We start from the raw sequence: 24,846 nt of genomic DNA, 5'->3' as shown, positions 1-24,846 counted from the left end.
GATGTGAGCTGAGCTCTGCCAGATTCTTTTCTGTAAAGGATGACCTTGACAGGTCCTGCAGAAAGTGGCCTCTTCAGTCCTAGGTGCTTCACGTCAGCTGTGCCTGTTCACAAAATAAGCCTTCATGCCATGGACGCTGGTACTTGTCAAGCACTGTTGCCTAGGGAAAAGACAGTACTTTCACCACCACCGTGAGTCAAAAAATGGAAGGTGGGCCTGTAAGTGATGTGGCATATTCTGAGGGCAGAAACCAATTTCCCTGGAACTGGAACACCTGCCTCATTTAAGACTACCACTTGACACATGGTTTCACAAGTGCTCAGAAAAATTTCATTTACTTTACAAAACTCAATTAATTCTTGAATTTCCTCCCTTGGGCAAAACAAAAATGCAGCTACAGCGAAGGCTTGAAAAGCAGATGTTTGCGGGAGGAGAAGTAGAACCAAGGAAAGATCTGTAATGGACAATCAGACACTGATATTTTGGAAACAGTTGCAATATTGCTTCTCCCTCTGGCCAGTCCCCAGATGTCAGCTCCTATCAGAGCCTCCCTTTCTCTCACACACCCTCCCACAGAGTCAGGCCTTGCACACAGTTAAAGATCATGGTCTCAGTGTGCCATGGGCCGCCTTTCAAACAGGCAATGAAAAGATATTTTAATAGAGGAAATGAGTCATCTTGGGAGATAGGAAGAAGATGGCTACCCTTTGATAGTAAGAAGATCCTTCACCTACATTGCTGACTTAATGCACCCACCCATACTCACCCTGGAGTGATTGATGGCCCACTGGGTGCATATTCCTCATATCTAATTAACGATGCCACCCACCCCACCTGCTAGTCACGTTTTGAATTTCACCAGCTTTCCACCACCACCCACTTCTCTCCTCTATCTTCCCATTCCTCTCTATGGAGATAAGTTACTAGTTGGCTGCTTAGTAATCCTTGTTAGTGAATAGGTCAGGCTACTCTAAGGCCTCATACTGAAATCTGTGAGAATTTGTGACACAGACGGAAAAAATTCGAAGCCAGCTAGCAAAACTTTCCCGAAGGATAGAAATACCCAAGATCTAAAACTTATTTTAAGGAGATGGATTCCACACCTCAAAGCCCTCTTTCCGCCTTACCCCCCCCCCCCCCAGCTTTTCATTATGAAAGATCGTAATCTTAGGACTAAATCATAAATTCTGTGACAATTCGGTTTCTTCCTGGGAGTTCCTTAGGGACGCATGAGTAACCGTGTGGGTGGGAATGGAGAAGTGAAAAGGTGGCAGGTTCCTAGAGCCCCCGACTCTGTTCCTCTGGCCACCTGGCCCCAGGTTAGGGCGTACCCCGGGCGACCCGGAGGGGTGTGACTGCGAGCCCCCAGCTCGCGCGCCGGCGCCCACCCCCGCACCCTGCGCCCGCCTCCCGCCCTCCCGCGCAGCCTGAGTGACCGCAGAGGCGGACCGGGCTGGGGAGGGGCAGAGCAGCGCGCGCTGAGCCGGAGAGGCGGGCGGGCTGCTGCCTCGCGTCCGCTTCTCCGTCCTCCCTCCTCCACTCCCTCCGCCCCTCCCCTGGCAGCCGCGCTGCCTGGGAACCCGGGAAGCCGCTGCTCCCAGCCCGCAGCCTGGGTGCGGGCGCCGGAACCAAGGCGGGGGTGGCGGGAGCGCGGAGACCACCCGCCCCGGGGAAAGGCGAGGGGGCCCTGGGCTGAGAGGGCAAAGCTGAGCGTGTGTTTGCGCGTGAGAGCGGGGGCTGCACGGTGCCCGGCGCGGACCCCTTCAGCCCCAGCCCAGAGCGCCGCATCCCCGGAGCCTCCCCGCCTGCGCCCCAGGCACGCGCGGCACAGCCATGAACACCAACGATGCTAAGGAGTATCTGGCCCGGAGGGAGATCCCTCTCCTTTTCGAGGTAAGGGGCTGAGGCTGGCAGAGGGGCGGAGGGTGGGGAAGGTCGGGAAGGGCGTTTGGGGGGTTCGGGGTGAGGAAGCCGCTCCCCGTCCCACGTTGCCGACGCGGGGCAGGGAAGTGAAGGGACCAACAAGCTCGCCCGCCCGCGCGCCCGCCCGGAGGTAGCCGCCTTTCCCGGGGACTGCCGGGGTCCTTGTCCCTAGGCTGGGCTCGGAAGCCCGCATTTCCCAGATCAAGTTCCAGTCTTCCAGCGGGTCTGGCAGCAGCCTGCAGCCCTCGGAAGTGGGCGCCCAGGTGGGCTCAGGCAGCGGCCGGCCGCGCTCTCGGGACGCTAGGGTCAGGCCAGGTGGGCACGCTGGCGCCCAAGTCGCTCTGGGTCTGGACACTGAGGGAAGGGGGTACTAGAGCCCTAACCCTCCGCACACCTAGGGTCGGGGTCGGGGTCCCCGCGGTGAAGGCAAAGTGTGGATGCAAGCAGCCCTCGCCGGGGACAGCTTGGAGGAGAGGGATGAAGATGCAGAAACAAATCCAAACCCATCGAGTGCAGCGCTACCTCCAGGGTGGCAGGCCGCCAGCGCTGCTCTGCGCTTTCGGTGAATGAACTCCTGAGCACGTTTTCCTGTCGCTTGGGAGGGAGGGTTCTCTTTGTCGCCTGCCCCGCCAGCCCTCACCTGGAGAATGCGGATCGGAGAGGGATGGGGAGGCGGGCGTGTCTCCTGTTGCTCCGTCTTCACGCCGCATCACGGCGGCATCTGCATCTGGGCCGGGCAGGAGGGCACTTGGAGAATGTGGAAGAGGAGGCTTGAGGAACTACAGGAACCTTGGTTAGTTCTAAACCACAGTCTCCGGGTGGCTTCCTTCTCTCCAAATTTAATTTTAAAATACTTGTTTAGGGTAAAAAGAAAAATGGATTCGAGCCAAGCTTCACGGAGAGAACCCTGAAAGGAGAAATCCGTTCACTGCACACCTTACCCCTCTCCCCCTTTAAGATGATGACTGTAGACTGATAGAGTAAACTAATGGTCTTGAGTTGCCCTTTTTTTTCTGTTTGGAGGAGTTTCTCCTGTCAAAAGAAATTTTAAAAGATCACTTGGGAGAAGAATTTTGTCCCTATTTTTCCAAATTATCTTTAAAATTGGCTACCATCATTACAGATCTTCATTTTTTGTTTACCCCTGTAAGCCACCTTTTTTTAGGTTCATCTGAAGCCAGATTTTCAGGCAAACCACCTGCTACTTAGCACAAGTCTGGTATGCGAAGCCCCAAATCTAGCAAGTGTGCTACTTGTGTTTGAAAAATCATCAGGAGGTAATGTGTAAGGACAGGTCTTGGGGGTATGTAGGCTTCCTGCTAAGAGTTTTTCTTTTTCTTTTTTAATTTTCAAAAAGTAAATATGGAGATGAAGGTTTTTGTCATAAGTACTGCTACTGAGATCAATTTCATTCCTACACTTCCAAAAGAATCACTGCAGGAGAGCTACCTGTTTGTAAAATTCTGGTTAATAGGACATCTTTTTCTTATAAATAAATGTGGGTACTATTTTTCCTCCTTGGTGGAAAGTAACCACAGAGAATTTTGACAGTTTGTTCCTGAAAATTTTCACTGTGTCTGCAAATAAGTAATGGCAGGGTTTTTTGTTGTTGTTGTTTTTTTTTTTTGTGGGTTTGTTTTTTGTTTTGTTTTGTTTTTTGGTTGTTCAGGTGTTATTTTCTTTCCTTGTCTTTTCTGCATGTGAATTGGACATCTTAAGATAATGCACACCCAGAAAAGGAAGTAACTCAGGAGAAATGCGGTAGTACAGTGTACTTAAATGCAATCCTGGGCAATGGGAGAAGACTGCTTGCTGGTGACCTCCAAAGGCCTTCCAGTGAAAAGAATCTGTCTGTGTTGGGCTCAGCAGTGAGAGAAGTAAAACATGGCACTTCTCCATGTGATGAGTGTAGACAGCAATACCAAATGCTTTAGGTTTCCAAAATGAATTTTTTGTCTCAAAAACCACAATCCAGGTACACAAAATTTCTAAGTAACAAAATTTAACAATTAGATATCTGTCAAACAATTAACTCAAAGAAACAGAATAATAATCTTTGCTGATTATCTTAGATCTGATCTGTGATGGTGGCTGGCTACTAAAAGAAAGGATTTAAATTATCCATAAATGAGTAGAACTCATCCCCACCCCTCTTCTAAAAGCAATACCCTTAAGGGAATCAGTTTTGTTGAAAGAGGCTGGAAATGTATATTTTCAAGTAAAAACAAACAAAAACCTTCATTGAGTAAGTTTATCCATTTTAGGTCATAATAAGGATAAAAAAATAAAAGACAAAATCTTGAATGATTCATATTGTAGTTGGATTATGCATGGGGCACAGATAATCTGGCATTTCTCTTCATCCCACATCATATTTTTGAAAGATGTAGAGAGAGGGCTGTATAGGCTTTTTAATCAGAAACAGTGAGTTGGAATCCTGGGCCTAGGCGTTTCTAGATGAGGAACCTTGATCAACTCATTAACCTTTCTGATCCACAATTTCCTATTCTATAAAGTGAGGATAATAATGCTGTATAGAAATGAGAGTATATTGGGTAAGCTAATGCCTGCAGAGACACCGAGTAAGCATTGCCACAGTTAACCAAATTAACATGGGACGTAAGAAAGTTAAACACAGTGTGTGTGTGTGTGTGTGTGTGTGTGTGTGTGTGTGTGTCACAGGTTTTGACACACAAGCTGGATGTGGATGCCCAAGTTAGTTTTTTCCCCTCCGTCTGCAATCGAACTTTTTTGATTGAACACTCTAGCCACACTATTTAGGATTCCAGAGAAAAATGTACGTAGTAAGAATTGCCTACCATTTTGAGCAAATTGCACCAGAATAATTTGAAAATAGAATACTGTACTTAGGAAAGATTTCAGCCTTTTAAAGGGTAGGTGTTTTAGGCATTAATAATGTACATTGGTTATCATAATCTCCAATGCTTTTTCCATGAAATACTCTAATGGAAAATATTTTTCAGACCAGTCTAGTTTCTAGGAGTCAACATTTCCAAAGTGGTGGCATTTTTAGAAATTAGTACATGCGACACATCAGACACTAGGAAAAGAAAAAAGCAATACAGGATCGTGCTTTTTCTCCCCCTCTGTAATCTCTGCATATTATAGTGACTTATTATATATCGAATAACATTTTTTTTTGAGTCTCAGACTTCATGTTTTCAGTGAAGTGTTTTTCCTAATTAGAAAACTGTTCAATATGCACCTACTATGTATCAGAGAAAATGTTAGGGGCAGGAGATTGAAAAATAAACAAGACCAACACTGTGTTGTTGAAAGGCTTATAGTTTAAATGAGGAGACTAACATGTACACTGATGATTTCAGTATAAATGACAGGTAAGTTTCCTTTTTCTGTGTACCTTCGGAACATAGAAGAAGAGTTCTGTAAGCCAACCTGAGGGCTCAGGGGACGTTATCTCATAATGATAATAATATTAACGAAAACTACCAACAACATTTATTGAGCCCTTACTATGTGCCAGGCCTTACTATGAATTTGACAAATATTAAGTTTTTAGTCCTTAAAGAACCCTCTGAGGTAGGTATTATTACTCCTATTTTATACAGGAAGAAACTGCAGCTGGGAGACTTTAATAGAACTGTTCCATTTTAAACTAGATAGTTGCCTTCATCATTTAAAAAGCCCAGAATGCTCAGCTGAAAACTAATTGGTCAAGAATTTAAGGAATTGTCTTAACCAGACAATAACTTCAACTCTTAATTATTTATTAAAAGACGAATGCAAAGAACAAAAACAACCAGGAATTTAGAGATGGGGCATACACTATTTTAACAAAGGCGATTTTTAAACATTTTATTGTATTTCAGAGCCTTCTGAATGGACTGATGTGTTCTAAGCCTGAAGACCCGGTAGAGTACTTGGAAAGTTGTTTACAGAAAGTAAAGGAACTAGGCGGCTGTGACAAGGTGAAATGGGATACATTTGTCAGCCAGGAAAAGAAGACTTTACCTCCGCTCAATGGAGGACAGTCACGGAGATCCTTCCTAAGATCTGGTAATGTATATGCAGAATAATAGACATCTATATTTCTCATTAAAACACACCATATAGCTGAAACCGGTTTGGCTCAGTGGATAGAGCGTCAGCCTGTGGACTGAAGGGTCCGGGGTTAGATTCCAGTCAAGGGCATGTACCTGGGTTGTGGGCACATCCCTGGTGGGAGGCAGGAGGCAGCTGATCGATGTTTCTCTCTCATCGATGTTTCTAACTCTCTATCTCTCTCCCTTCCTCTCTGTAAAAAATCAATAAAAATATATTTAAAACACACACACACACACACACACACACACACCATATAAACTGTAGGCAATGATTTAATTTATTAGGTTTCCAAACTCGTGAAGGGTATTTGACCCTGGAATAGGATTCATCTCTCTCTGCTAATTCTAATCACCTCTGTGATAAGACAAACAAAATCACATACCATTGTCCAGCACTTAACTATAAATGAAATTTTATATTACTGATGTCATTACTTTGTGAAATGAATTGCATTAGCAGACTATGCATTGTTCTTGAAATTGCAAATAAGACTTTTCCAAATAAATGAGATGACAGACAAAAATGACAGTTATTGCTAGCTGGGAAGAGATTTGATTTATTAATATGTTTTCAAATTCAGAGTTTATATTAATGCATCTGCATAAATGCATGTAAGGTTTATACTTGTTAATTCAGTAGGGTTTATTAAGCAGCTACTGAATGCAGTACATTACATTGGGCATTTGGGTGCTATGAAAGAAGACGTGAACATGTTTAACAATTTTAGGGATAGTGTGAAGCTAATTTGCTAGAGGAGATTCATGGTATTCTGACAGCTTTCTGAAATAGCTGCTTATCAAAATGAGTGGTTCAGCATCAGCCAACAAGCCTTTTAGACTCTGCATGAAATTGAGATGTAAAATAGTACATGCAAAATGGAATCAGTTCCAGTCAGGGGAAACTAAATTAATTCTTTCCCAGTAGCCAAGATCATTGTATTTTCCAAATTCAAACCATTCTCAAAAATTGTACCAGTGCAAAATTTCAGCTATATAGACAGAATTTGAAGTGAACATCATTCCATTTGCAATAAGTACCAGGGGAAATAAATCCTAATTTATCTTACTTAGTCATGACCCACTTGGGTTTTATCTGAATGCAGTGTGGGAAAAAGTCAAATGTGTTAATTTTTAAGAAACACAAGCAGAGAGGGAAAGCAGAAACCTTGGCTCAGAAATATCTCCAGAGAGGAGACGAATCTTTCCCTGCCCATGCAGGAGTCATCACTGGGGGATTTGGGATTGGATGCTTAAGAGAGCACCTTTAGCCAGTTACCGCTGCGACGCACCACATAGTAAATTACTGCTTTGGGGAACAAAATGATATTTTCATGGGTCTGAAGAGTTTATACACATTCCCAAAATGGCTAATTTACTTCCCAGGGTGTCATCATATTGTTAGAATCTGGCTCAATGTTAAATACATGCCCCAGGCCCTAGTTAAATCAAGTGAGACTAATATGGGTAACTGCTTTCTAAACCTTAAAGCACTAACAAACCTCAGGTAGTACTGGATTTAGTTTAAGAAATTTTTATCTTTTTAAATTTAATTCTAAAAGGATATGATATTCTCTTAGTTGAAAGGCTGCTCTTAGACTGAGTATATAAAGTGACAGTTTTACAACACATGAAATCTGTCTCTATTTTATACTGTTACTTGGCTTGATTATACATAGAAGCCAGACAGGCCAGTGTGTAATAGCAAGTAGTGGGGACTGTGGTCAAACTAGAGGGCAGAACCAGAGAGCAGGGGTGGGAAACCTTTTTTCTGCCAAGGGCCATTTGGATATTTGTAAAATCATCTGCTTAATATAAATTTATGTTGCTATGAAAAAAGCTCCTAGATTTATTGAATTTTGAGTCTCACCTGCAGTTGCCTTGCAGGGCGGACCAATTGATTTCCTAGGCCTTATACGGCCCTCAGGCTGGACATTTCCCACCCCTGGTCGAAAGACAAGAATAAAATTTGAAAAAATGTCAAGCTGCACAAAACATTTCTATAAGACTCTTTTTGGGCCCACAAATGATCAGTTTGTGACTCCTGATCTGGCAGAAGCAGCTAAAATAGGAATGGAAAACGTAGGTTTAACTTTCATTAGAATTAAAATTGCTTGTCTATTTTAGCCTCCATACCTGTTAATAGTCACCAGAATTCCCACTCAGAGACTTTTCTTTTGAGGTTGGAAACTAATTATGAACATTTTAGGAACTGGAAAGATTAAGTTTAGCACAAAGACAAATGCCTGACTTCTGTTTCACAAGGAATGAGAAAAATGAGTCATTGTTTAGTTTTCTTATTGTGTTGGGGGGAAAAACAACAACCACCTGACATTGTTTTTTAATACCATCAGTGCCACCACTATAAAAAATAAAATTAAAAAAAAGTTATTGTTATTGTTGAAAGTATAACAGATGTCCCCCCCTTTTTTTTATTCTTCAGCTGTATTTTATTTTATTATTTTTTATTTATTTATTTATTTATTGCTTAAAGTATTACAAAGGGTATTACATATGTGCTCTTCCCCCCCCCCCGCCCTTGATAGTCCCCTAGCCTCCCCTATCCCCCAGTGTCTTATGTCCATTGATTATGCTTATATGCATGCATACAAGTCCTTTGATTGATCTCTTACCCCCCTCCCTCCTGCCCCCCAACCCTCTCCGGCCTTCCTGCTGCAGTTTGACAATCTGTTTGAGGCAGCTCTGCCTCTGTATCTATTATTGTTCAAAAGTTTATAATGGTCTCTAACAGATGTCCCCCTTTTTAAAAATTAATCATCAAATAGAACGTTTCCATGTGCTATAGTGACAAGAATGTTGTACCATACTGTCCTTTTTCTAGAATGCATGCTGCAAAACAGACACGGATTTGTCTTGTAATAATAAAATTTTATTTAATGAAATGCTTTACCCATTTGTGCTTTATAGGTTTTAGGTATAATTTATGGAATGGGTTTTCAATTCAACAAAATTGCTAACTTCACAGTAATTTAAAGCATTATGATTATTTCTAGGAATAAAAAGTTATTCATGCATTCTTGGTAAAATATTGACATAGCTATGCTAATATGTAATTACCATGCAAAATTATTCTATGACATAAAACATTTTAATCATTTAAGCAAATTACTTCCCTAAGTAAAAATATGATAAAAAAAAACAACACAAGGATAAATTATTGGCCGAAGTTCTTTAAAGCATATTACTATAAATGTGAGATAAGCATGTGCTTTTTTCTGCTCTATGTATACAATTGAACAAATAATAACCTGTGAATAAGAGTTCTGGTCCCATAGTTCCAAATGCACATAGCATTTCTCTTCTGGACTATCGCTTTGTCGTCTTGTACTCAACATATCCAAAATCAAACATACAAACATACCACATTTGCTTCAAAACCAGCACTCCCTGCTCCTTTTCCTACTTTCGTGAAGTCAGTCAGTGAGTCAAGTTGAGCAGTAAAATAACCATTTATGGAGTATTATGTGTCAGACTCTTACGACTGAGCATGTAGACACCAAGAAAGAACAAACATGGCACCTGCCCCGATGGAGCTTACAGTCTAGTAAGGAAGCCAAGCATTAAAAATATACTTAGAAGCGCCATGGGTGCTATAGGAAATGGCATATGCTATAGAACTAACCATATTAACAGGAGGATGGCTCCCATCTAGGCTGGGGTTCAAGATGCACTTCCTGGAAGAAGTGACATGCTGATCCTCAGAGACAGTAAGCCATGTAGGTGTTAGAGAAGGATGGATGTTGAAGTACACAGCGAACAGAGAGAGAGTAGAAGTTCCTGACGTAGAGAAGAGGCTATGATAGGGACAGGAATGAAAGAAGCTCAGTATTCCCAGAACAGAGAAGAAAGGACAGAAAGATACTATATGAAATGCAACGCATTCCTTATCTTTTCAGACCTGAAACCTGGCAATTGTTTTTGAACTGTCACCTCCTTTCATTTCTCTTATCTCAATTCTAACCATGTCCTTTATATCTAGACATTCATTTCCATTTCTTCTACTATCCTGCTAACCTGATCCCTTACTTCTCACCTGTGGATTCCTTTAACAGCCTCTGAGCTGCTACTGTTTCTGCTCCTAGTCTCTCCCTACTCAAATCCATTCTAACCACCACCAGATTAATATTCCTTAAAAATTTTCAATTTCATCATGTCATTTTTCTACCCCCCCCCCCCACTAAAAAAAACCCTCTCCACTGGCTTTCTACCAAATTAAAGCTAAACACCTTTACTCTGATATTCAAAGCCCGCCACACTGTACCCACACTCTACCTGCCCATCTTCTGGCTTTTCTCCACAGGAAACTGTCTATTTCAACAAAGGTGTTCTCTTTGTTAATGATTCAACAAATATTTATTGGACACTGATTGTGCCAAGCGCAGTTCTAGATCCCAGGGATACAGAGCTCCAGATAGGTAGGGTCCTCCCAGTCAGCCATGGGAACAACAGAGGAAGAACATTTTAGGCAATGAATTGTGGGGACAGCGTGGAAGCAGGCAGACCTTCAAGAGTCTATGATAGTAGTTCAGGTAAATGATGACGGCTCGGAGAAGAGTTGTGGTAGTGGAGATGGATTTGGGAAATACTGTGGAGCTAGTCTCTGGGAGTAGACATGAAGAGTGAGGGAAGAAAGTAATCAAGGATACTGCCTAGCTTACATTATCCACCTGTATTGGGTGACGTAATTCAATTTCAAGACAGAACAGGATACTGTTGTCAGTGCCTTTCCTGATGTAGCCCTTCCCAGAATTTTCTAAAGAATATCCACTGTATGTTTCTCTAAGCCCAAATTAATGACTGACCCTTTACAAAAAAGTTTTCTAACCACTTAGGAGATGGGGTCTTGCTCAAGTTGAAAAAAAATCAAACTCATTTAGTTTTTAAATCTTGTTTACTAATTGAGTAAGTGCAAAAAAATGTTTTATTATGCTATTTTTTTTTCCATTTCAAAGTTGTCTTACTCTTTTGCAGTAATGCCTGAAAATTCGAACTTTCCATATCGGCGGTATGATCGGCTCCCTCCAATCCATCAATTCTCCATAGAAAGTGATACAGACCTCTCCGAGACTGCAGAGTTAATTGAAGAATATGAGGTTTTTGATCCTACTAGACCTCGGCCAAAAATCATTCTTGTCATAGGTATGAGGACAGAAAGCAAAATTCTCATACTATTGCTAATATTGTGTATTTATTTGCATTTCAAAAGAGTTGTTTTGTACAGGCATATAACATCTGAGAATTAATCCAAATAATAGTGATAAGAGTTAATTTTTTTAAATTCCCACTATGAATCTTTAAAAAAATTTTTTTTCTTTATTGATTAAGGTATTACATATGTGTCCTTATCCTCCCATTGCCCCCCCCCCCTCATGCTCTCACCCCCCTGGTGACTTTGTCCATTGGTTATGCTTATATGCATGCATACAAGTCCTTTGGTTGATCTCTCCCCTATCCCCCCATCCTCCTCTGCCTTCCCTCTGAGGTTTGATGGTCTGATCAATGCTTTTCTGTCTCTGGGTCTGTTTTTGTTCATCAGTTTATATTGTTCATTATATTCCACAAATGAGTGAGAATATGAGATATTGATCTTTCTCTGACTGATTTATTTCACTTAGTATAATGCTCTCCAGCTCCATCCATGCTATGGCAAATCATAAGAGTTCCTTCTTTTTTATAGCAGCATAGTATTCCATTGTGTAGATGTACTACAGTTTTTTAATCCATTCATCTGCTGATGGACACTTAGGCTGTTTCCAAATCTTAGCAATTGTAAATTATGCTGCTATGAACATAGGGGTGCACATATCCTTTCTGATTGGTGTTTTTAGTTTCTTGGGATCACTGGGTCAAATGGAAGTTTCATTTTTAATTTTTTGAGGAAACTCCATACTGTTCTCCACAGTGGCTGCACCAGTCTGCATTCCCACCAGCAGTGCACGAATTTTCCTGTTTCTCCACATCTTCTCCAGCACTTGTCATTTGTTGATTTGTTGATGATAGCCATTCTGACAGGTGTGAGATGATACCTTCTTGTCATTTTGATTTGCATCTCTCGGATGATTAGTGACTTTGAGCATGTTTTCATATGTCTCTTGGCTTTCTGTATGTCCTCTTTCTAAAAGTATCTATTTAGGTCTGTTGCCCATTTTTTGATTGTATTGTTTTTCTTCCCCTTGTTAAGTTATATGAGTTCCCTGTAAATATTGGAGATTAAATCCTTATTGGATATAACATTGGCAAGTATGTTTTCCCATGCAGTGGGCTTTCTTGTTGTTTTGTTGATGGTTTATTTTGCTAAGCAGAAGCTTTTTATTTTGATGTAGTCCCATTTGTTCATTTTCTCTTTAGTTTCCATTGCCCTAGGACAGTGATGGCGAACCTATGACATGCGTGTCAGAGGTGACATGCAAACTCATTTTTTTGGGTTGATTTTTCTTTGTTAAATGGCATTTAAATATATAAAATAAATATCAAAAATATAAGTCTTTGTTTTACTATGGTTGCAAATATCAAAAAAATTTCTATATGTGACACAACACCAGAGTTAAGTTAGGGTTTTTCAAAAGCTGACACGCCGAGCTCAAAAGGTTCGCCATCACTGCCTTAGGAGCTGTAACGGTGAAGATACTGCTGCAAGGTATGTCTGAGATTTTGCTGCCTGTGGATTCCTCTAAGATTTTTATGGTTTCCTGTCTTACGTTTAAGTCCTTTACCCATTTTGAGTTTATTTATGTGTATGGTGTAAGTTGATGGTCTAGTTTCATTTTTTTGCATGTGTCTGTCCAATTTTTCCAACACCATTTATTGAAGAGACTGTCTTGACTCCATTGTATGTTCTTGCCTCCTTTGTCAAATATTAATTGAGCATAGTGGTTTGAGTCGATTTCTGGGTTCTCTATTTTATTCCATTGGTCTATATGTCTGTTCTTGTGCCAGTACCAGGCAGTTTTGAGAATAGTGGCTTTGTAATATAGCTTGATATCTGGTATTGAGAGCCCACCTACTTTGTTATTCTTTCTCAGGATTGTTGCAGCTATTCGGGGTCTTTTTTTATTCCAAATGAATTTTTGGAGAGTTCGTTCTAGGTCTGTGAAATATGCCATTGGTATTTTAATGGGGAGTGCATTGAACCTATAGATTGCTTTGGGTAGTATGGACTTTTAATGATTCTACCAATCCATGAACACAGTATGTTCTTCCATTTGTTTATGTCTTCCTCTATCTCTTTTTTCAGTGTCCTGTAGTTTTCTGAGTACAAGTCTTTTACCTCCTTAGTTAAGTTTATTCCTACGTATCTTAATTTTTTAAGATAAGTGGTAAATGGGATTGTTTTTTTAACCTCTCTTTTTGTAAGTTCATTATTAGTGTATAAAAATGCCATAGACTTCTGGGTGTTAATTTTGTATCCTGCTACATTGCCGAATTCATTTATTAAGTCTAATAATTTTTTAGAAAATCTTTAGGGTTTTCTATGTCATCTGTGAATAATGACAGTTTTTACTTCTTTTCCAATTTGGATACTTTTATTTCTTCTTCCTGTCTAATCACTATGGCTAGCACTTCCAGTACTATATCGAACAGAGTGGTGAAAGTGGGCATCCCTGTCTTGTTCCCGTTCTTAGATGAAATGGTTTTAGTTTTTGCCCATGGAGTATGATGTTGGCTGTAGGTTTGTCATATAAGGCTTTTATTATGTTGAGGTGTGATCCTTATATTCTTATTTTGCTGAGGGTTTGTATCAAGAAAGGGTGTTGGATTTTGTCAAATGCTTTTTCTGCATCAATTGATATGACTATGTGATATTTATCTCTCAATTTGTTTCACACTATGAATCTTATGTTGAATATGGAAACATCATTCTCTTGCCATTTCACAAGGAATAGGTACTGAAAACATTTTAAGTACTTTTTGACCACTCTTGCAAATTCTAGCTCCCTTAAAATCTAAAAAAATTATGAAGATATCTGTGAACATGAAACATATGTAGTCATTGTCTCACTTCCAGTTTGACTCAGCTCTCACAGAGATTACTGACAGCAAAAATCTAATGTGAAATGCTCAAAGCTATTCTCACCAGTAACTGTTAACCGAAGGCAAAATGTACATATACATCCTTCATGCAAGGAATTGCTCCTAGAAGATAGAATGATGATGGCAACTAGGGGAAAAGCATGAAAATAAACACACCAAGCTATAACAAGAATTTAAGTTTACCAGACTAAGAGCGACATTTGTATATCTCTACGTGTAGTGAAAATGAAATTGCAAACATATCTAACCCTGAATTGTTTATAATAATATAATAGGAATAAAATATGGAAATCAAATTTCCAAAAGTCAAAAAATTCTTATAGTGTATGATAGTCACTCTTATAAATTCGATCTATTCTTGAAAATGTAATTTGTGTGTGTGTGCTTAAAATGTTGAGGTCCTTAATTATAAGACAAAGAAATACTTTATTAAAAGAGCTATAGGTGAAGAATAATTGGAAATTATTTTACCATTTTATAATTACATATTATTCGAATTCTTGTTCCTGTTAGTAAATATTGGTGATTATTAACAGGATGAGCAAAGGAGTCTTGATTGACCAAGAAAAAAGTGAAATACCAAATTGCTCTTGTGTAAAACAGCACATAGGTGAATGTTTTGTGATTGTGAGTTTTATATAAAAATGATTAAAATATTTCAGTAAACCAAGATCTTTGGAGGAGATATAGAGCCTCCATTTCACAATTCCTTTGTTACTTAGTAAAATCAACTTGCTTTCCAAGGGTGTGATTTTGGTTTTAGACTTGCATGCTGAATTGTAAATTTTCTGTATTGCAAGAATGATACAAAACCAATGACTACAAATAATTTTTAGAGAATTGAGATAAAAGAAGAAAGGAAAAGTCAAACCTTATGTTATCTAAGAAAATTGGGGCAATTTTAAGAAGTTTCTATAATCAAATTCATCCAATAAATTAATGCTATTCTCTGTCAATTGTATTAATCAATTGTGTTGTTTGCTGTTGCCTTCATTAGTTGACAAAAAACAATTTTTTTCTGTGAAGATGCTGTAAATTTCTTAGTATGTTTAATTTTTTAAAATTCAGTGGAATTTATATCTATTTATTTGATGGTTTGTAAGATTAAATGTGAAAATATAGTGTATGAAAGATAACTTTCTTCAGGGATCAAATCAATTTTGATGAAATTTTGATGGAGCCGTCATAATTTTTTCCCTTCAAGCCAATCCATGATTTGCCCATAGGCTAATAAACTAAAAGCAGCTATTTAGAACCCAAACTAACTTTTGATTTGCAAAGTAATGAATTTAATATGGTAATAGTTCATAATGTTAAATCCAATCAAATAGTATTTAGAGGTTGTTAGAGAATGATAAAAAATGTAAATAAATTCCTATACTAAGTTTAGTAAACCAATAAAAAGGTGAAAGCTAGATATTACTAGGTATATTATTTGGGATTGGGGTTCAGAGGTAATTCTCATTATATTAATTGATCTTAGACTTCTGCACATAAATTTTTTAATGAGAAAATAAGCCCTAAGTCTACCCACTTGGAACTCTTCTGTCAAAACAAAACACTTGTCTTTTCTTTTTTTTTTTCACTTATAAAAGAGGCCCAGTGCATGAATTCGTGCACCAGTAGGGTCCCTCAGCCTGGCCTATGGGGTGGGGCCTAAACCAGCTCTCCCACATCCCCTGAGGGGTCCCGGATTGTGAGATGGCACAGGCCAGGCTGAGGGACCCCACCAGTGCACAATCGGGGCCGGAAAGGGATGCAGGAGGTTGGCCAACTGGGGAGGGGTCACAGGAGGGCTCCAAGGCGTGTCTGGCCTGTCTCGCTCAATCCCAATTGGCCGAACCCCAGGAGCAAGCTAACCTACCAGTTAGAGCGTCTTCCTCCTGGTGGTAAGTGCATGCCATAGCGAGTGGTTGAGTGGCCTTAACATATCATTAGCATATTACGCTTTGATTGGTTGAACAGCCGACCAGACACTTAGCATATTAGGCTTTTATTATATAGGATTATTTACAACAAGAATAAAAAATATTTACTAAATAACTATATATAAAATCACTTCTACCCTCCAAAACTTAATATATTGAATTAGTAGAGAGAACATCAACTCATTTTCCTATTGAAGTTTTATTTTCAATATTGCTTAATAAATTATAATTATATTTTGATGAATATTACCAAAGCATTTTATTACTTGTTAGACATTGACTTGAAAGATATTTTGTCTACAGTCAATAATTTATGCTTAGGTATTTGAAAAGATTTCATTTTTATAATTCTTAACAAATAAATCAGACTGGGCTGGTTACTATGCTGTATTTTGAAATTTGTTCAGACTTTAGATTCCAAATCATCTAGCTTGTTTAGAAATATAAATTAACTAAAATAATCTAATATGATTTGGAAGTAAAATTTGAGCCATATATTCATAATTACTTTAGTACTTATGCTTTTAAAATTAAATGGCAACTACCAAGTATTAGTATTATGTTATATTGCAAATGTCGATTATTTTACACTAACATATAACAAAATCAAAATTATCATGAGTTCTGTAAAATTATTCTACCTTAAGAATCTATTTCATTCACTCTGCATATTTGCTGCATAAAACTTGAACTTAAAGGAGATAGGGCAAGGACATGCATGAGCAGAAAAAGTTCAAGAAAAGATTTACATAAGTTGTGTCAATATTATTGGGGATCTGGTGAAAAAGGTGAAGGGAATAAGCAAAAAAAATAAAAATAAACTCATAGACACTGACAACAGTATAGTGATTATAAGAGGTAAAGGGGGGTGGGGGGGTAGAAGAGAGTAAAGGTGGAATAAATAATGGTGGGAAAACACTTGACTTTGGTTGGTGAACACACAATAAAATATACAGAAGATCTATTAGAGAATTGTACACTTGAAACCTATATAATTTTATTAACCAATGTTACCCCAATAAATTCAATTAAAATTTTAATTAAAAGAATTAGTGTGCCTTTGGTTAAAAAATAATTGTTATAGTTCACCCTATTACACATCAACTCTTTATTGACATGAAACACAAGTCTGTTATTTCAGTCATTGTCCTTTGTATGCCATAGATTTTTCTTTGTTTATGAGGAAAAAACTGAGAGAATAATAGTGAAGGTTTCTTTCACCTGCATTGTTCAAAAAATTTTTAAATTAGTTATTTAAAAAAATAGGTAAAGGAAAAACTGTCTCTCATTTAATGCAGTTGATCACTACAGTTCTACCCATTCTCAGGTTAATCTACACCCGCTCTGCATTCAGGGATGGGATTGAGATGCCACCAGTGGAACACGTACCTGTCCTGCTCCTTACTATTGGTAGAAGCTGCATCTGAAGATGAAGGCAATCATTGTCTAAAAGGGACTTTCTTACTGTATCAGAAGGTCACGATTTAACCTGTTTTAAACCGTAGGTGGTCCAGGAAGTGGAAAGGGTACTCAAAGTTTGAAAATTGCAGAACGTTATGGATTCCAGTACATTTCAGTGGGAGAATTATTAAGAAAGAAGATCCACAGTGCCAGCAGCAACAGGAAATGGAGTCTCATTGCCAAAATAATTACAACTGGAGAATTGGCCCCACAGGTACTGCTGTATAATTTGCTTTTTCTTTTTTAACACTTGTGTAGTTTTTATACCAGTTGTGAGTATACTTAGCTTAATTGTGATTTTTTCATCCTTTTTCATTTATAAAAGGAAACAACAATTACAGAGATAAAACAGAGATTGATGCAAATTCCTGATGAAGAGGGCATTGTTATTGATGGATTCCCAAGAGATGTTGCCCAGGCTCTATCTTTTGAGGACCAAGTAAGAATGTCTTCTTATATTTTAAATGACCTACTTTTTACCTAAAACTTAGAGATTTTTTTTAAAAAGACTTCTTGGAAGACTTGCTGTTGTTGGGAATGAATTCTGGTCTGAAAACAGGCAAATACAGCAGTACGAGGTGGCAGAAGGTCATTTCCTTGGCACACAAGCTTAAAAACTGAAGACAGTCTCTGCCAAAAAGAAAAGATAAAAATTAATAGCAGATTTAATTTTTTTATTGAAAATTCTAATCTCTGTAGCCTTGATTTCAAAATCTTTCCCTAAGATTGTATTTTTAATCTTTAATTAGTAAAACAAGTCTTACTCGTTACCGCTCAGGGATATACAACGTCACCTGTATTTGCATTGTTACCAATGAAGGAAGCCCTCTTCCTGGGGTTGTGAAATACTAAACTATCTACCCATCACCAAGGAGGGTTCAGGTTGCCAAAGTTACTCAGATTTGAGTAGATTATGCCTGCTCTGCACCCAACACATCTATTTTAAAGAGAAATAAATCAATGAAAACATTTTGAATATCTATTAAAATTTTGAAAAGCTAGTGTAACTGATTTTTTTTATTTAAAAATTTGAATTACAAAAATATTATTGGCTATAAAAATTTTAAGTCCTCATATAAAAAGTGAAAGTTCATTAATACCCTCCTTCCATCATTGACCCTCCTCTCCTAATAAAAACACTATTAAGCCCTACCCGGTTTGGCTCAGTGAATAGAGCATCAGCCTGCAGACTAAAGGGTCTTCGGTTCAATTCTGGTCAAGGGCTTATGCTCGGATTGCGGCTCGATCCCCAGTAGGGGGTGTGCAGGAGGCAGCCAATCAATGATTCTCTCTCATCATTGATGTTTCAATCTCTCTCTCCCTCTGCCTTCCTCTCTGAAATCAATAAAAATATATTTTTAAAAAACAAACAAACAAAAACACTATTAAGTTTGTTATTTATATATATATTTCAGGCCTTTTCCTGTATGTTACACACACAGACTCACCCATGCATGCATATGTGCACATATTCATACAGATGCATTTTTAACATTTATAGCTATTTCTAGACTGTCTGGCAAAAAGTGTTCCCAAGTGTAGTCTCATCAATATTGAATGAGAGAATCTGTTTCTCCCAGATATAATTCACATTCTTTTCAACCAGATAAAATTCATGTTTAAAATTTTTGCCAACATAATACATAAGAAATGGTATTTCATTTTTCACATTTACATTTCTTGAGTTACTACTTAGCTTAAGTACATTTTCATATATGTAGGGGCCATTTGTATTTCTTTCATGTGTGAATTACCTGCTTTCCTTTGTCCATATTTCTACAGACCTGGTTTTTGTTTGTGTTTTGTTGTGTTGTTTTTTTTTTACTTAAAGAAGTGTTTAATATATTACAGATATTATATCAGAGAGGATTAGGTTAAATAAGATGGAAGTTTGTGTCTCTCCTGGAGGAAGCCTGGAGGCAGGCAGTCTGAGGCCAGAAGAGAGCTTCCTAAGGCCTTTCTTTGAATCTTCCCTTTCGTTGTGCCAGGACACCTTTGTGCGGCAGGGTCTTTCTCCCTCCTCCTTCCACAGTCAGGCCACAGCCTCTGTGCTCACTCGGTTTAAGGGCTTGGTTCTGGTTGCTCTCGCCTTGATGGGAGAAATACTAGGAAAATCAATGTTTTGTTGTTGTTGCTATTGCTGCCACATGGAACGGCTAATGAAAATGCTCTGGTGCCCATTCCGTATGATTCTTGGCTGTTGGTGGAGCATGAGCTCCAGGCTGGCAGGCATCCCCACCCAAACCTGGTCCCCATCCTATGCATTGAATGAGATGCACTTGGCAAGCACAGGCATAAAAATCTATTCGATTCTCTCTATTGCCTTTCAAACATCCTATATCATGTCTCTCTCTCCTCCCCTGGATAATAACTAAGGGAGAGCCAGTAGCTTTTCTGGCCACTTTAAAAACATGAACAGAGAGTCTCATTTGCAGGTTTTTTTTTTTTATTTATTAAATATATTTTATTGATTTTTTACAGAGAGGAAGGGAGAGAGATAGAGAGTCAGAAACATCAATGAGAGAGAAACATCGATCAGCTGCCTCCTGCACATCTCCTACTGGGGATGTGCCCGCAACCCAGGTACATGCCCTTGACCGGAATCGAACCTGGGACCTTTCAGTCCGCAAGCCGACGCTCTATCCACTGAGCCAAACCGGTTTCAGCAGGTATTAAAAAGTCTAGTCCACAATTATATCTCAATAAAAAAATTAATTTAAAAAAAAGTCCTGTTCAATCTAAATCAAAACTTCAATTTCTCACTTAATGTACTATATCTCTGCTACCCTCCGGTTGGGCCTGGCTCAGCCTCAGGAACCTAAAGTGACATCTCAGATCCTGAAATTCTTCCTCATGTGCTTTATAGTGGGGCAGGTAGGAGAAAAGGGGCAAAAACACACAACTCTCTAGGAACTCTCTCTGGACATCAATCTCCCCCTACTCCTATACAGCCTGGGCATGGGTGTTAGGCCGAGAGTCACAGTGCTGGTTTGGGGAAACCTTTTAACAGGTATCTCTCTAGAATGTGCAGTCACATGTATATGCTGTTCTCAACTACACTCTTGAGTCTGGAAGAGACCCATTTTCCATCTTCTTAGGTTGGCATCATAGCAGCCTAGAGGTTCTTGGCCACTGTGGGCAGTGCAGCGATCCCTGAGGCTGATGTCTCCATTGCTGACTACGGGAGTTCAGAGGGTGCAGAAGCAAAGCTGAAGTGTTTATGTAAAGCAAAGTGTTAGGCTCTTGTTAGACTGCTCCACAACCTATGTGTACTGTAAGCTCCTGGGGTATCTTTTTTTTTTTCTGGTACCGTTTCTGACACCAAATGTGTGGGGATGTCCCATACTAGTTCTCCAATCCGTCAGCATCAACCATGTGTCCAACAATTGAATTCAACTCGGACACTATTCAGAGTTGGCACAGACCCCACAGGTAAAGGGCTCAGTCCCACCAGAATGCTCCCTCCCCCACTTCATTCCCAAGTCCCAGGGGCTAACCACCTGTAAATTCAGGGGTTCCCACAACACCCTGGTCAGGTTCAATGATTTGTTAGAACAACTCAGAGAACTCAGGAGAACACTTATATTTACGTTTATTAGAAAGGATGCAAGTCGGTCAAATAGAAGCGTTGTAAAGGCCGAGGTATGAGGCTGGGAGTGTGGAACTCCCATGCCCTCTCGGGGCACACCACCCTCCAGCCCTTTAATGTATTCACCAACCCCAAAGCTCCCAAATTTCATTATTGAAGAAGTTTTGGAACTCGATCTCTAACCCATTCCCCTCCCTGGGGGTCAGGGAGTGAGGCTGAAAGTCCCACCTTCTAATCTCAGGTCTGGTCTTTCTAGCAATCAGCCCCGTTCTGATGTTATATAGAGGCCCCACCCTGGGTCACCTCATTAGCTTCGACGCAGATGTGGTCAGAAGGTCATTATGAACAACAAAAGACACTCCCATCAGAAAATTTCAAGGGTCTTAGAAGCTCTATGCCAGTAATTTGAATCAAAGACCAAATACTGTTTTTATTATACACGACTTCTCAAGGTCCTTTTGTTTGTTTTTAACCAGCTCCTTTTAGTGCACATGTGGGCATTTATGCCCATATGCAGAAATTTTCTCCAAAGCTTCCTCACAGGTCCAGGATATAAGAAGAGAGGGATTTCTGATGCCAGCCATATACTAGTGATGCTAAGACCAGTGTAACAAAAAGAACTAACCCTCGGTGGCTTATAAGACTTTGGGTAATAGCATCAATGTGAACTGTCCACATTGGCTGGGCAGCTTTTCTCCTTGAAGTAATCTCGGGATCACGGTCCCTTCCAAGTTGTTTTGCCATCCTCTGGGACACTGTCACCATCCATATGGTCGAAGCAGAGTTGCCATTATGTAGGGTCCAGCTGGTATGGAAGGGGAAGAGAGTGTGAAGGTCTGAAGTCCCAGACCTGGAAGTGGCATCCATCGCTGTTATTGAGAATTCAATCTTGTTGTAATTGCAAGGCAGGCTGGGAAATGTAGTCCATTCGGGAAGCCGGGTGTCTGGCTACCGTTTTATTACTATGGAAGGAGAAGAGAACCTAGTAGCAGTTTCTATCACAGTTTGCCCCTCCAGCCATCCACCTGTCTGCTTGCTTCCTCCTTCCCACACATAGAATGTACTCACTCACTCCCCAAGGAAAGCGACTCAGAGACCCATTCTCTAGGTCAAGAATTTCTACTAGATGTGCAGTTTTCTCCATTAGGTCCGGGGTTAACTCCTCATACTCAGCCACCTATGCACTAAACATCAACTTGTCTTCCCTCCCTGCCATCAATCAACATCGGAAAAACAAGACCAGGAGAAGTGAAATAAAGGCTCCTATTTGAATATACAGTAGTCACTGAACCATAGCAAATAACACACTCTGTGAGGTAGGGATTGCAAAGGGTTCTTGCCCTGGCAATACACTGACTTCCCGGGCTAGGCAACTCCTGCTTCTGCTCTCACGGAATAACTCTTTGTCTATTCCCTTATGAGTCCCCGCCCCCACCCCTGCCCTTCGAGAAGTATTTCCTGTTATCTGTTGCCCGGCATAGCCACATCAAAGTGACATGTTGGTGACTACACTCATGAGAGCTGTTTTAAGTTTGAAAAAAATACAAGCTTTTGGTTACTTTGGTAAAACCATTTCCTCAAAAATATGGTAGACTTCTTCTCTTTTTGTCTCCAGTTAGTTCCATTGCCTGTAACTACACTCAAAGTTCTTTCCTGGGTATAGTGTTAAACCACTTTATTTCTTTGTTTTCTCATTTTGATGGCAGTTACCTGGAGGCCGTATAAAACAACAGGCTTGGAGAGGAAAACAACATCCATAGTTTGGGCTTTGGCTTAGGGCTGGTTCCTTTTTTTTTATCTCTAAGTGCAGCGGGGTGGTTAATGGCAGTCCTTGGTGCAATAATAGCCTTGTCTTCTTCTGTTTGGAGGTATACAAGCAATTCGATTTTCAAACTTTTTTTCTCTTTATCTGATTGCAAATTGGTAGTTTTTTTTCTTGGGTTACCTATTGTAATATATCCTAAATGCAACAGAGCAGAGTCAACGCGTACCAACATTCTAGCTCTTTCTAGCCATTTCTTCTCTAGCTATGGGCTCCATAGGAACATCAGTTGCCTTCCAAGTTATCACAAGTAATAATTGTACCAAATATTTTGCAATGACATGGCAAGAGCTATTAATTTTCTAGCCTAAAATATCTGTGCTTTTACTGCCCAAGCAAACCAATGCCACATATTTTAGTTTTAGATAGTGTCCCACTTATATGACTGTTGTCTCTATTATTCAGAGTAAATACAAGATGCTGTAAAAACAAAAAAAAGATAAAATGATACAGTGGCATCACACAGAAACTGATTTCTCTCTATGTAACAGCCTCACTGTGCATGAGAGCCAGACAGCTTCAGTCCTCACATTCGTTCAGAGATGCTGCAGGTTCTTCCCAAGTCATTGTCCCTGGGGCGGTGGTTCTCAAATTTGTTGGTCATGGACCCCTTTACACATTTAAAGTCACTAAAGATCTCAAAAAGCTTTCATTTACATGGGCTCTACCAATTGATATTTACCATATAAAAAATTAAAACAGAAATTTAAAAATATTTGATATCATCCTATATAATAAAGAAGTAATATGCAAATTGACCCTTACACCCTCACAAGATGGCTGCCTATGACCAGGCCGGCAGTGGGGTTAGTGAGGAATGGCCAAATGACTGAACAGCAGGTTGCGTGGGGCGACCAGGCTGGCAGGGGGAGGCAGTTGGGGTCGACCAGGCCGGCAGGGGCATTAGTGGGGGACAACCAAACAACTGAACAAGCAGGCTGCATGGGGTGACCAGGCCAGCAGGGGGGCAGTGAGGGATGACCAGGCTGGTAAAGGGAGGCAGTTGGGGGCAACCAGGCTGGCGGGGGGGGGGGGGCAGTTAGAGGCGACCAGGCTGGGGAACGGGGGCAGTTAGGGGTGACCAGGCCAGCGGGTGGGGTGCAGTTGGGTGACCAGGCAGGCAGCGGGAGGGCAGTTAGGGGCAACCAGGCCAGCGGGGGGGGGGGGGGGGGCAACTAGGTGCAATCAAGCCAGCAGGAGGAGGCAGTTAGGGGCAACCAGCCGGGCAGGCAGGTGAGTGATTAGGAGCCAGCAGTCCAGGATTGTGAGAGGGATGTCCCCGGGATTGGGCCTAAACAGGCAGTCAGACATGCCATCAGGGGTCCCGGATTGGAGAGGGTGCAGGCTGGGCTGAAGGGAATCCCCACCCCCAAATGAACATAAATAACACATTTTAATGAAAAGCAACTGTATTTTCCAAAACAAAAAATTAGTGATAAGAGAGGCACTCCTTTACATTTTTGCAAATCTCTTTAACTTCTGGGTTAATAGAAGAGAGCTGGATTCTGACGTGTGCTGCTGCATTCCAGCTACTGTGATAGCACATTTCATGTAACCATGGAAAACACCACTGCACATTTTTTGAGCGAATGACAGTGAAAAAGACACATAATTTCTTAGTGTTAACATGAAAACAGTTCCGACCTTTAAGCATCCCTGTAAGGGTCTCAGCAATCCCCAGGGGCCTCAAGAACACACTTTGAGAGCCACTGCCCTGGTACATGGTTAACATCTGTGCGATGAAAGCTAGGTCACTGCCATGGCCAGGTTCCAGTTGGTTGGAAGAAAAAAGGATGCAGAATGTAATGTTAAGGTTAAAAACACAACAGTATTCAAACCTGTAAAGAATTTTTGTGAGTTTATTTGAACCAAATTGTCAACAATTGCCGGGAAGCAGACTCTCAAGGTATTGGGATAATGCTCCAGAGAATGGCTGTTTTTTACCTTGTTTTATACATTACAATCAAAAAAAGGAGTCATAAGTAGGTT

The 24,846-nt window shown here is 40.3% G+C and overlaps 1 protein-coding gene across 1 annotated transcript in view; it reads left to right on the top strand.

Moving 5' to 3' along the window:
* The first annotated feature begins 1,455 nt into the window (after positions 1-1,455).
* The window catches only part of AK5 (adenylate kinase 5), a 193,402-nt gene continuing 170,011 nt past the window's right edge, over positions 1,456-24,846 (top strand). The window contains exons 1-5 of the mRNA XM_081088444.1: positions 1,456-1,893; positions 5,775-5,961; positions 10,998-11,165; positions 17,491-17,660; positions 17,772-17,885. Coding sequence (XP_080944570.1) covers positions 1,834-1,893; positions 5,775-5,961; positions 10,998-11,165; positions 17,491-17,660; positions 17,772-17,885 — 699 coding nt within the window. The 5' untranslated portion in view covers positions 1,456-1,833. The remainder of the gene's footprint in view (positions 1,894-5,774; positions 5,962-10,997; positions 11,166-17,490; positions 17,661-17,771; positions 17,886-24,846) is intronic.

This window comes from Myotis nattereri (assembly GCF_964212035.1).
Source record: "Myotis nattereri genome assembly, chromosome: 3".
In the NCBI taxonomy this organism is placed as follows: domain Eukaryota; kingdom Metazoa; phylum Chordata; class Mammalia; order Chiroptera; family Vespertilionidae; genus Myotis; species Myotis nattereri.
Note: the sequence above shows the minus strand (reverse complement) of the source record. Positions and strands in the feature narration are given on the sequence as shown.